Genomic DNA, 12,375 nt, shown 5'->3' with positions numbered 1-12,375 from the left:
CTCGGTTTAAAGAGGTGTTAAATCTTTGTTTTGATCTGATCCTGTCATTCAGTCTTCAAATGCTTCAGATTTCTGTCCTCAGTGAGACAGAAGTCTAGTGAATTTTCACACTAAAGCAGCTGGACTCACGTTCAGCATTTTTCCTTGAAATACGAGATGTTTTAAATGACCAATGTTTTACAGATGTTACAAAAAATGACACAAAAAAAGAGCCTGAAAATGACATTTTACTGAAATTTTGGGGCTGGAACGGGTATACGATAAGAGGTGAACCGATGATCTCTGTGTTAATATCGGCTAAGAGTACAACCATTAAAATTAAAGCACATTAGCAACTAAACATCGATCTGTAACCTTTGACTTTACGTTTCAGCTGGATGCAACCTTCGTCCTGCAAATGCATCTGCACCGGATGGTTTGTTGATCAGCTCAGGTTATAATTTAATCCTCAGAATACTGAGACAAAGAAGGAAGTAACTTCTTACGGCACATTTCCAGGACAGCAAGCTTCCTAATGAGTGTAAGTAATACTAAAATATGGTTTTGCATTTAATTTGTGTGCTTAAAATAAAACTCAACTTATGTTCATTTGGGCTGCTCTTCCAACTGTCAATCATTCATCTTTGACAACACTGAAACATGTTTTTGTTTTTTATGTGATTAACCTAAACCAACTTCATTTGTCTTCCTAATACCTTCCAATTACTTTCCAGATAATCAGCTAATGGATGCCATTAATCCGTTCACTTCTTAACCTAGAAATCCGGTGTACGACGGATCTTATCCCACCAGGAGCTAAACAAAGTCCCAATAGATGCCGGAGAGGATGCGGGTCTATTTCCAGGCTTATATAGAAAGACTGACAACCGTGCACAGCCACGCTCACGCTTGTGGCCAATCGTGGACAGCTAAAGAAACCAAAAAGACCACAACGATCACACAGAAAGGTCCCTGCAATAATTTATGAAGCGAATTGTGATGTCTTGAAATATCCATCTGTCGAAGGTTTCCAATCATCTTGGACAAAAAAAACTGAACATCTCCTGAGTTGGAGATGCTGAAATTAGCTTAATAAAATTGGTGTTTTTGGTTTTATTTAACAGAGAATTTAATAAAATGTTCTGGATTGTACTGATCTGAAAACATGACTTGGCACTAACGATGTGAATCAGCATTTGGATGCTAAGCAGACATTAAAGTGGAGTGAACAGCAACACGACCCCAAAGGGCCTGTTTGAGGTTCAGGGTTTTACACAGCAGGGACATCTTGACACATCGGCCACCATGCCGTAGGAAGACAGTTTTCATGACAGGCATACCTGTCTTCCAAACAGCAAAGAAGCAAAAGAATACTCAGTTTCACGGCATTTTCTTGTGTCGACAGTCTGACCTTTTCAGCCTTCTCACTTAATTATCAAGACGCTGCCGTTAATCTTCCATGAACGACATGTTTGCGCAGGTGGTGCTTTGCGACACAGGCACTGCCTCATCCCAGATTTTTCCCCCTGTTCACCTTTCGCTGTACGCCCGAATTTCTCCCGCCTTCGGAAGTTTGGCTGAACCCCACAGGAAAACAAAGACGCCCGCACCTTTCTGCACCGCCTACACTAATGTGCTTAATTAGCTTTCCATTCAAATCTTTCTGACATCAATCGTTTTTTTTGAAGAAAAAAGAAAGTGTCTAATTAACTTGCATTACTTCCTCCTTTTACTACTACTAGTAAGTACTGATGTAATGTTTAACAATCAGTTCACAACAACAAGAATGACTCATTTTTTTTACTTTGACCCAGCTGCGATTGTTGCGAAAACGGGCAGAAACAACGATCTCTTTGTGCCTTCAGTGATACAGTGATACTACTGTAATTTTTTTGTTGAAAGAGACAAAGACAGAGCACCGGCTGTACAGATCATCCTGCTACTAAAAAGGTCACAAGGTCAGGCGCTGCTACACCTTCCTTGTCGAGCGCAACACATGCACCACTATTATGATGATTTAGAGTTCACGTAGGGGAGGAAATGTGAGCAAAACCAAAGAAATACCGTGATGTATTTCTGTTTACTTAAACCAGCTGGCAGAAGGTTCTCCATTTAAGGTTATGAACTCGTGGGTTTGACAACTGAATTACTCATTACCAGCTACACTCTGCTATGAAAGGCTACTCTGTCCGTTGGTATTCTCTCACATCTGGAAGTGTTTGGACGCGAGACGCTCTGAAGTTAAGGTAAGCTGAGAAACAATCGTTGGTTTGGACCACGGAGCAATGGTGCACCTCTGTGAGGCTCGGTCTCTCTTCCGTTGACCGAGGATTGGTGAAGAAGAATGTGACTTTTTTTTTAGCAAAACACAAAAGATATTACTTTTCAAAAGTGTCTACGAGAGCCACAGCAAGGAGACTTTCCTGAGACAAAGAGGGTCCAGAAAGGTAGCAATAAACCTGTTTTTTGTTTAAATTCTTAGCTGGAACCTGAACATTCACATTCCAGTTGGTGAGCTGAGTATCCCTATTTATGTTGAACTGCTTTTTTTTTTTCTCTCTACGATGTCCTGCTTCAAAGAGGCAAAATGAGAATGGTGCTGTGTTCATTTTAATGTTGTGCTTAAAAACAAACAAACAAAACAAAATGTCCAGAGTGGGTCTCCGCCTACCTCCGATGAGCCTCGACCGCTTTTTGGATCTGGACTGGATCTTTGAAAACCTCCCAGTGAAGTCGCTGGGGTTAAACATGTCCACTGACAGACAGGCGATGCGGTCCAGGACTATCCCGTCCTGGCCTTGGCTCTGGTTCTGAACTTCCTGGTCCGCGCTCCCAGACTGGCCATTACAGTGATCGGATGGAGCACTTTCAGCCCGCCGGCTGCTGTGGCTTCTTACATCCTCTGCAGACATGTCTCAGCTTATTGACTCCACAAGCCGCAGGAGTTTAACCCACTCCCAGAAGTCAATATTCAAAACGAAGCCCTCTTCAGAGCTCGTAAACAGAGCCTACATGGTTCAGCAGGGGGAGGATAACACGAAAGTTTGTAAAAGGCAAAGCAGATGAAAAAAAAGGGTGCTCAGGCAGTAGTAAAATCTGTCTTCACAGCCTTTTTTTCCTTTTTGTCCACATTTTAGGATCCGGTTTCCTCTCAGGGTTTCTTCTCTTTATGTTGACTTCATTCAATCCAGAGGCGGTGAGCTCATTGCTCCGTTGTTACAAAGATCTCCTGAGGATTCAGGTTCTTCTCTCTCCAGTCACTTTCCCGCTCCCTTGTTTTAGGCTTCGCAAAAAAAAAAAAAAAAAAAAAAAAAACTCTGTCAAGAGTCTTCTTCTGGTTCGGAGGCGGCTTTATTCTTTCAAGATGTTTGACTCCCTTCACGTGCGTAGCGTTTTGCTCCCGCTCGCTCTGTGGTTGTTTCCCCTCTTGTCTTTGTCAGTCTTCTGAGGCACAGCTGTGTTTCTTCGCTCTCAGGTGGTGAGCAAGGGAGGGATCCAGTTCCAAGAACGCAGCTTGATTGGGTGGTTGGGGAAGTTTGGGTGGGTCTTCTAACCCCTTTCCTACTCTCAGACTTTTTTTTTTTATTATTTCGGGGTTTTTTTATTACCTCCCCCCTTCCCCTTACTACGCTCTCCTGGGCAAAGAGAAAATTATTTATTTTCCTATTGCTTTTCTTTCACTCTAGTTTCATTTTCACATGATAGATAGGCGTGCATCTGCTTGATTCATGCAGCCGGGACGGGGTGTGTGGGTGTGAGTAAAAGCCTAGGATCTTGTGCTCACTGGTTTAGGCTGTTTAGCCAGTTACAGTAACTTCAACGTGTTAATGGTGTTGGATTACTGAGGGAAGACACACCCATCCACACAGGGGCAAACAGAGCCAACACAAACAGGAAGAGTTCTCAGTGCAGTCAAAACATTTTTCTGAGTCTGCTTTCAGTCTTCATTAGTAGATGCATTTAAGAGATAAACAACAAACAGTGTGGCCAGTGTGACCACAGTACAGTTAGACAAATAAAAATTTGAATAATTGTCTGTTTTCCCGGTTGAGCTGGTTTAAAAAAAAAAAAAAAAACTGACAACTGCATGTAGGGAAATAAACAACACCACACTGTAAAACCCCAGCTTGTAATCATGAGGATAAAAACTTCCTGGACATTTTTTTTTAAAAAGACCAGGACCTCTCAAAATGCAAATGACCCCTGTAGGTCTTATCTTGCGGCCTGTTACAGTAATTACACGCAGTCGTGTCCTGCTGAAATCAGGCAGCTCTAACTCCCCATTAGCCTCGCTCAACACTCCTCAAAACAAATCATGAATCAAGACAAACAATAAAGCGATGGCGCCGGAATTGTTTTTGACATTCCTTGGGTTCTCCACAAATCACGTTTGAGTCCTTTATGCGTTCAGCTCCTGTTTTCTGTGGGGTAGTTGGCATCTCTCAGGAGATATCTACCCCGAGGTGACTTCCTGTTGTTTACATTACTATTGTCATGGCATCGGTCCCTCCGAGCGCCTCACCCAGGAGCTCGTGTGGGTGTAAAACAACAAAAACCATTACATTTTCTTCCAGGAGACTGAGACACAAGTTTAATCACTTTAACTACGGCGTTGTGGTTGTGTTTAGTTGGGAGTCATACATCTTTCAGGACCGAAAAATACATTAAAGCTTCATAAGCTCGGATCTAAACCTTGGTTTGATACTCGAGAGAGGACTGAGGTCCTGATCCAGACATCTGATTAAAAGCTGAATCCCACTCCAACCTTTAATCTACAACTTGAATGTTTCACACCAGGAGGTAGGGGTGTCCAAATCCTATTTGTTATGTAAGAGGGAGGACAAAGAGGTAGGGCTTTCTTGCTCATAAATCAGAGGTTTTTCAGGGGCGGACATTGAAGTAATTGAAGGGATATGAGCAGAGCTATTATGAAATGTAAGTATTTTTACTGTTAAAATGTTTTATTGTTTGGTGTATTTCAGTGCTTATCTTCTTTAACGCTGCACGCTGAAGTCTTTTGCAGCCCGACTAGTTCCGTTGCACATACTGACATGTTGATGTCTCGTCTGTTTAGGTAAAAGAAGTTTGTGGCAACTGATGTCAGACCGGCTTCTTGAAAGGGTGTCCCGTTTCACAGTGGAATATTTTAACAGCTAGAGTATGTCTTGTGGGGTAAAAAAAAGGGAGTCAGTCCGTGTCATCCACACCAATAATATGGCTGTAATAAAAACATGTGGGTAAAAAAATTACCAAAATGTTTGCTGTGGAGAAATATTTCAAAAATGGACACTGGAATTTGAGCATTCTGTGAAGTGGTCGGGACAGGGGTTCATTCAGTGCAAACACTTTGATTAAAGAGTAGGGTTTTACCACTGAGCTAAGCTTTGTTAAAACACAAGGTGGTTAATGGTTATTAGCACACGGGACATTTTTGCTGTTAATTGTTGGATTTACACACACAAATCAAAAGCCAACATCAGGATTTTACCTAAAAGAAGTTGGAGGAAAACATCTAAAAGAGCTGTTGAGTTGCCTTGGGCCAGCAACAGAACTTATTAAACTGTTCGTTCTGGATATCTAAGCCATCTCTGTGGTCCAAAATAAGTTTTTATTGTTTTTTGGGCTCTGTCGCTGCCAAGGTAATCCATTTTCTCTATGACTACAGTTCTCCATGGCTCAGTGGTCAGTGCCACAGTCTTGTAATCCTGAGGTTGCAGGTTTGAGCCCAGGTTGTGGCAGGAAGGGAGCAACTGAAAGAACTTGCATAGTATTGTGATGTTTCAATCCCTTGCTCTTCATTAGTCAAACAATTTCAGGAATAGGGATGGAGACGTGGACAAGCTACTCAGATCGCTGGTTTACACCCATAATTTGGTCCCTAAAGGTTTGAGTGATGAATCGTCTTTGTATGGTTTCCTCTAATTCATTGGATTTAATGTTTCAGAATTTTTGGGTTCTGCACATTTACATTTGACTCATTTATTGTCTCTTGAATTTTATGAATTTGATTGCTTCATGTACTAAAGAAGAGTGAGAGCGAAGGACGTCACCTTGATGCATCGTTACAGATATCCACGAAAGGTAACTTATCCTTGAATCTCTGTCTGTTGTGCTTTCGTATTATTCGGGCGTTAATTACGTGAATGGTTCGAAGTGTTTTACGTCGTTTGTGACATTTGAATGTGATTGGTCGACACTTGAGACTACTTTCTAATTGTAATTCTTCAAATTGTTTGCCCAATGAAGCTCCAGTGACCGAAACATGTCAATAAATTTCTGAAAGTTTAGACAGGGAGTGCCTTTGCGCTTCTTTGGATGTAATCATCCTTCACTTACAAACCTAGTTTCTGAACTAATAGATGCTGAAGGTGTTGAAATCTGAACAATCTGAACGTCCGTAACACCCTCTGGTGATCACCTTTGTGTCATTGAGACAGTGAACTCTCACCCACTCAGTGCAACACCTGCAACATGCCGAACATATCAAATTCACCCGTGTAAAACCAGGTTGTTTTGCAGGTAGTGTAACTTAAGCCTTGACCTGACATGTTTGACTAACTCTGAACATCCAGATCTAAAGATCTGAAGCATCCGGCTGGAAGGCTTCAGCAGGCGTCGTTACACAATCAGGAAAAAAAATTAAAAAGAAAGTTTTGTTCCCTACTTTATGCAAGTGGTTTGAAAACTGTTTACAATAGTCCTAATATTTCAACAAACTTGAATAAACATATGACAGTCTTCCAACGTGTTTGCAGCAATTTCACTTTCACTTTAGTGCAGATTCACTCAGACAAGACGCATGAAGAATTCATCACATCAAACAAAAACAGAAATAAGAACTTTTGACACACACACACAAAAAAAAACCCTCCTTTTTACTGAAAAATATAATTTAGAAGTGCAACATTTAGACGTGCTTTTATAAAGCAACTGCTAAGGAAGGAGTTAAAGGTGATGGCAGAGTGCCAGAGACAGTTGGAGAGGAGTGCCTTCCTTTATTAGAGTATAATACCACAATACCACAAGGTATTAAGGCACTCACTCTCACATAATACTTTTGTAAAACCAAAACAACTAATTACCTAATCCTCAATGGGAATACCTAGGAAGGATGATACTAGGGTTAGGGTGGTAGTTTTGACATCAACATAAACTGTTTTTTTTTGGTCTGAACATAATATTCAAAATATTCTGAGTGGTCCTGTTGCAGAAGCAGATAATGGGGAGAAACAAGGACACCTCTCTGGTTCTCTGACGAGCTCCTCCGGTTTGTTGCCCTGTTGTTTGCTTGACCTGACTGGCTGGTTGTGTTTTGACTTGCAGGGCACGGACCAACCCCGCAGCCGTTCACGTGCTCAGACATTTAACCTGACTGTAACTCCCTCGAGCCGGTTCTCACCCCGTGGCGTAAACTAGTCTCCCTGTTGGGAGGGTTGGACGAAAGAGCCGAAGCTGAACTGCTGAAAACGACAGACCGTAAACGGATAGTTTGGATCTTTCAAAATGGGGGTTCTGCCCATCAGTCCAGTCAGAATTAAAGTTCGACTTTATGAGGAAAAAAAGCAGATGCTGCACATAAATGAGCCAAAACGTTCATAAATTACGAGCTAAGCGTTATCTTTTACCCACCGTGCAGCTAAATTTTGGTTGACTGGGACAACCCAACACACCCAAACAGACAAACCCACAGGGTGACAGCCTGTTTTTAGCCTGAAATACAACAAAGCCCGAACAATGGTCTAGTCCCTGTTACAACAACTCTTAAAATTTACATCTTTCTGTTTTCCTTGTAACGTTTCCCTTAATCCCATCAGCGTCTGATGGTTTTGGTCTTACTTTAACAACCGAGAAGTCAGCATTGTGACCCAGCAGGAGGAGATATGGAGCCCGAGCTAAAAGAGGAGAGACAAAGTGGTGCCGTCCCGTCTCACATCCAGTTTAAAATATAAATCTATTTCCTCTCCCTCACAGATATGGCTCCTCAGCCTAAGGAAGCCACGAGGAATGTGCCACGGTCACTTATTGGTGCGTCGTTACTCTGATTAAAAGTAATGATTTTCGTTCCTGCTCTTTTTACCTCACGGATGTGTTCGTGGATCAAAAAACACAAACATTTAGTTTTATTAGTGAAAGCTATTAAGCCTTGGATTAAAAATAGAAGTGCCAGCTCTTCTTTTATCTTTAGTGCTGACATAAAACCACCTTCTCTTTATCAACCCCCCCCCCCTCGACAATTTCAGCTGTGCCCACAGAGACTCTTGTTTCAGAGGAAAACACTTTCTTTCTCCAGTCACTCAGAAATGTCGTCACATGAACTGTTGCCCAGACCGGCCCTTGGATGCTGAGCAACCCCGGTCGAACGGGAGGGTGGAGGGGATAAAAACACGTTTACTTTGGGCTTAAAGACTGAAGCAAGACTCCAGCTGAAGGGTTCGCTGGGACGAAAGACAAAAGTAATGACAGCGGTGCCTCTCCTGAAGGGCGTTTGTGAGAAACGATTTGGGTTGGCTTTCCAGGAGCACACGCTCGCACTTGAGCAAATGTCAAACACTAATAAAATACACATATTTCTTGGCTTTGTGGGTCAAATCCCATGTCAAGAACAAATAACCAACTCCTTTAATCATATATTACTGAAAACAAAGAGACAATGGCATAATTGCAGTGGAAACGTGCAGAAAAATGAAACAAAAGCATCGCAAAACTGCATTTAGGTGAAGCTGACACTGATTTTAGGCCAGTGTACACACATTTGTGTGATCCTATTACGTCAGACGATTTATTACATACACGTCAACTGTTTGTTTTCCCCGCATTACACTAATTATGTCCAGCAGAATGAAAAAACGCACCCTTTAACAACATAAATAAATAGTTTCAGGATGTGTAAACGTGACGGGCTGAACTGATCTAAAAGTCTCTTAGGTTTTTTTCTTGTGAGGCTTCTCATTTCCCCTCATTATCTAACCTGTTACTGGCTCTCCGATGGTGCCCCCTTCAGCCCATTAAAGGCATGAAACAAATGACATTTCAGACTTCAGAAGTTATTTACTTGTTTCTGTTTAATTCTCCAGTTGTAATAAAAAAAGCACTAACTGATAAACCCGAAATTCAAACCTGAACAAGCCAAATCAGAGTGTTTTTAGAGTGAATTCTTAAGAAAAAAGCAAGATAAATACGTGTAAAATCATCCCTCCTACGCATTCACACTTACAAACATGTACAATACAAATACGCTCGTCTCTTCTCCTTTATATACATAAATGTTTGTTATGTAAAACTCTCTCGTTGGCCTCTAATAAGTTGAATAATGCGTCACCAAACAGCCTAATAGTTAGATCAAATCATAAAGGAATAAATAAAAGAACATTCCCTAAAAAGTTAGCAAAGTCTTTAATCAGAACTCTGAAGTATTTGTGCCTGAACTCGGCTCAAAGACGTTTCATTTGGAGAGTGAACTCCTCAGCCGTGGCCACCTCGGGCAAAGTCGCAAAAGTGATGGGAAGGAATGCGTGTGGGCGGGTGATGATGGTGGCTACAAGACGGGGTGTGCGTGTGCGTGCTTGCGTGTATCCGGCAAAAACCAGCAGGTTATGTAAGTGTGTGGGAGTGAGGAGGTATCTATGGAAACAATAACAGCGAGGAGAGGCGGAGGGCTCCACAGCTGATGGAGGTTCCCCCGCAGCCGTAAGAGAGGAGGTCCGATTTGTTTTAAATGGAGCTCAGCACCAGCTTTACACGGAGCTAACTGTTCACAGACGTGTTCGCAGACGGAGGAATTTACGAGGCGGCGTTGGTTTTCCTTTGTTTGCTGTCAGCCGGCCGTAAGCAGTCATTAAAAACTAAATTCGGGCAACCGAAGACAAATTTATGGACGTCAAGTCTGCGTCTCACCGGATAAGTAGGATAACAAAAGACAGGTGACTTCCTTTCACCTCACCTTTCAAACGACTGAACCTACACAAAACAAATTTCTTGCAAACATATTGTAATAAGTAAGCTTGAAGTCTCTGTCACCCAGGTCACAGCGTACGAAGCGATCTGACACCAAGACACCGACTTCTTAACTCATCCAGAGCAGGTTTCTTATTATTCCTGATTTGAGTTTTGTGCTGAAGGGGTGAGAAAAAAACATCAAAAACTTAAACTTATATTAGTTAGGCAGCTCACTTGATCTGGACTCAAAAGAATGAAACAGCTTTTAGGGATCAAGAAGGACAAGCACGGTTGGGAAAACTAACCAAAAAGGAACACTAAAGCAACTCTCAACTCTGGAATGCCAAGAATCTTTGAAACGCTCATTTAAAGGATTATACGGCTTAAAAAAATGCTGTGAGCTTCTAAACACAAGACATTATGAACTGTATGGGTGGTGATAGTAAAATCTGTGGGGGTTTTATGTTGTTGTAGCTCTTTTGACATTATACCATTGTAGAAAAATCCTTTAACCAAGTAACTTCATTATACTATGTTATAAAAAGGTTTTAATCAATGTGCTCATTACATTTAAACCAGTAGAAACTGTAAACTTATTAAATCTTAACTCAGCAAACGATGTCCAATCAAACAGAAATAAGCTTTTATAAAATTCTTAGTAATACTCCCACTTAAATTATTTTATCTTATGTTGAAGCAACTTTATAAAGAATATATTCAACGCAGATAGGAGCTTTTATTTAAAGGGAGAGAGACGGAGTCATGAAGAGCAAGGAGGCTCGCAGGAACGAGACAAAACGGACCCAAAACATAAATAATCAAAGGTCCAGCTTTTCATGAAGGAATGCATATCGCCCACCGCCCTTTGGGTCAGGGTTTTAGACTAAGATTATCTTGTGGTGAGAAGGGATGAAGTTTTAGCCGCTTTGGTCAAACTTTGTTGACGACCTTATGGGTGACCTGCGCTGACTAGGACCCTCAGTTACTACCATCCACAGCTTTTAGCTCAGTGGTTTTAAATCTGACTTAATTTAAGACGTACTTTTGCGTTGGCTAATGTCAACTTGCTGTATTAAGGTGAATCCAAAAGTTAATGAGTTATAGATGTACATATAATGATTATTTCCTGAGCTTTTCATTTGATTCTGTCGAGTGGTTTAATGAGATATTTTGCTAACAGAGGCCAACTGTTAATGCCAAAGTTTTAGGCTAAGATGTCACGCAATCACACCGAATTTTACAATTATATGTGTAAAAGTGACTAATATATATAGTCATTTGTTTGTGTTTGTAAGTTCAGTTGGCTGTAGCGGCCATTTTAAATTGAGCTGACTCAGATTGTTTACCGGTTGTAGATATACATCCAGTGATTATGTTCTGCGAATTTCACTCAAATCTGGACAGTGGTTCGTGTGATATTTTAGTCACACACACACATCATCATCATCATCCTCATCCTCTGCCTTTTGGTACGGAAAGACCAAATTGGGGAGAAATACATTGCAAAAAGAAAAGAGGTGTTTCCCTAATTTGTCTTGCAGAAATCCCAATAAAGTCCTGCTACTCCTGGCGTAATCTGGAGAAATGATGGAGTCCACAACAGAGCTACTGAGTCTTGTCTGGATGAAGGTGTGTGTGTGTGGACAATACATGCTCACACACCGGGTCTTGTGGCAGCTGCAGGACAAACTGGATGTTGCACACCACTGAGCCATGACCAGTTTAAATTTTGCAATTCATAACCGTGGAGGGCTTCACAGTAATCACATCAGTCTCACACACACATACACACACACACACACACAAGCATCCAGCAGGAAGTTGAGCCCTGAGACTCCATCTTTCGTCTCAACGTTGTGCTACAAACCAGTGGTGATGTCGTAGATCCGTGAGCCCAACATGTCTCCTGTTGGTAGTTAAGCGGCTAACAGATTAGCTTGTTACCGTCCGCCGCCATCGTTTAAAATGAATGGTGACTCTGTTGTTAGCTAACCTTGTACTACAAGCAGCGGGGCATTGTTCGCTTTGTTAGGGGCTGCCAAGGAAACAAAGAAAGTATGGATATTAACCAGGCACATTTTCTCTTTTTTTTAAAATATATATACTATATACTGAGCACAAAGCCTGTATTTAACTAGGAGGCTAAAACAGCGAATACAAGCGCCCCCATTACTCGGTCCAAATAGAGTAATAATAAATAAAACACCAGCAGACGTGACGCTAATTCATCATTAAACCGAACTGTACCTTCTCTGCGTCGAACCCGGAGTCTACAGGACCATTTCCAGGACCCGGTTCTTTGTTTATACGGCCGGGTGGCTTGTTTTCATCAATCCGCCTCCTCCAGGAGTCGTGTCGCCCCGGCTGACAGCGCCACGGCTCGGGTCGGGTCGTCAAGGTCCCGCCCATAGCAACCAATCAGGCGGCGAGGAGCTGGAAACGGAGGCGAGTCGGGATCCC

General features: G+C 41.9%; 1 protein-coding gene across 6 annotated transcripts in view; it reads right to left on the bottom strand.

Annotated features, from left to right (window-relative positions):
- Nucleotides 1-12,248, bottom strand: part of fryb (furry homolog b (Drosophila)) — a 53,076-nt gene extending 40,828 nt beyond the window's left edge. For 3 of the 6 annotated variants that reach the window (XM_017418077.3, XM_017418080.3, XM_017418078.3), the window contains exon 1: nucleotides 2,651-3,286. In XM_017418077.3, the coding sequence (XP_017273566.1) occupies nucleotides 2,651-2,891 (241 nt within the window). In that variant the 5' untranslated portion in view covers nucleotides 2,892-3,286. Of the gene's footprint in view, nucleotides 1-2,650; nucleotides 3,287-12,162 lie in introns of those variants that run through there. The other 3 variants (XM_025006291.2, XM_017418079.3, XM_025006293.2) reach the window with 2 other exon arrangements.
- Nucleotides 12,249-12,375: the final 127 nt, after the last annotated feature.

This window comes from Kryptolebias marmoratus, linkage group LG13 (genome assembly GCF_001649575.2).
Source record: "Kryptolebias marmoratus isolate JLee-2015 linkage group LG13, ASM164957v2, whole genome shotgun sequence".
NCBI classification, from domain to species: Eukaryota; Metazoa; Chordata; class Actinopteri; order Cyprinodontiformes; family Rivulidae; genus Kryptolebias; species Kryptolebias marmoratus.
Note: the sequence above shows the minus strand (reverse complement) of the source record. Positions and strands in the feature narration are given on the sequence as shown.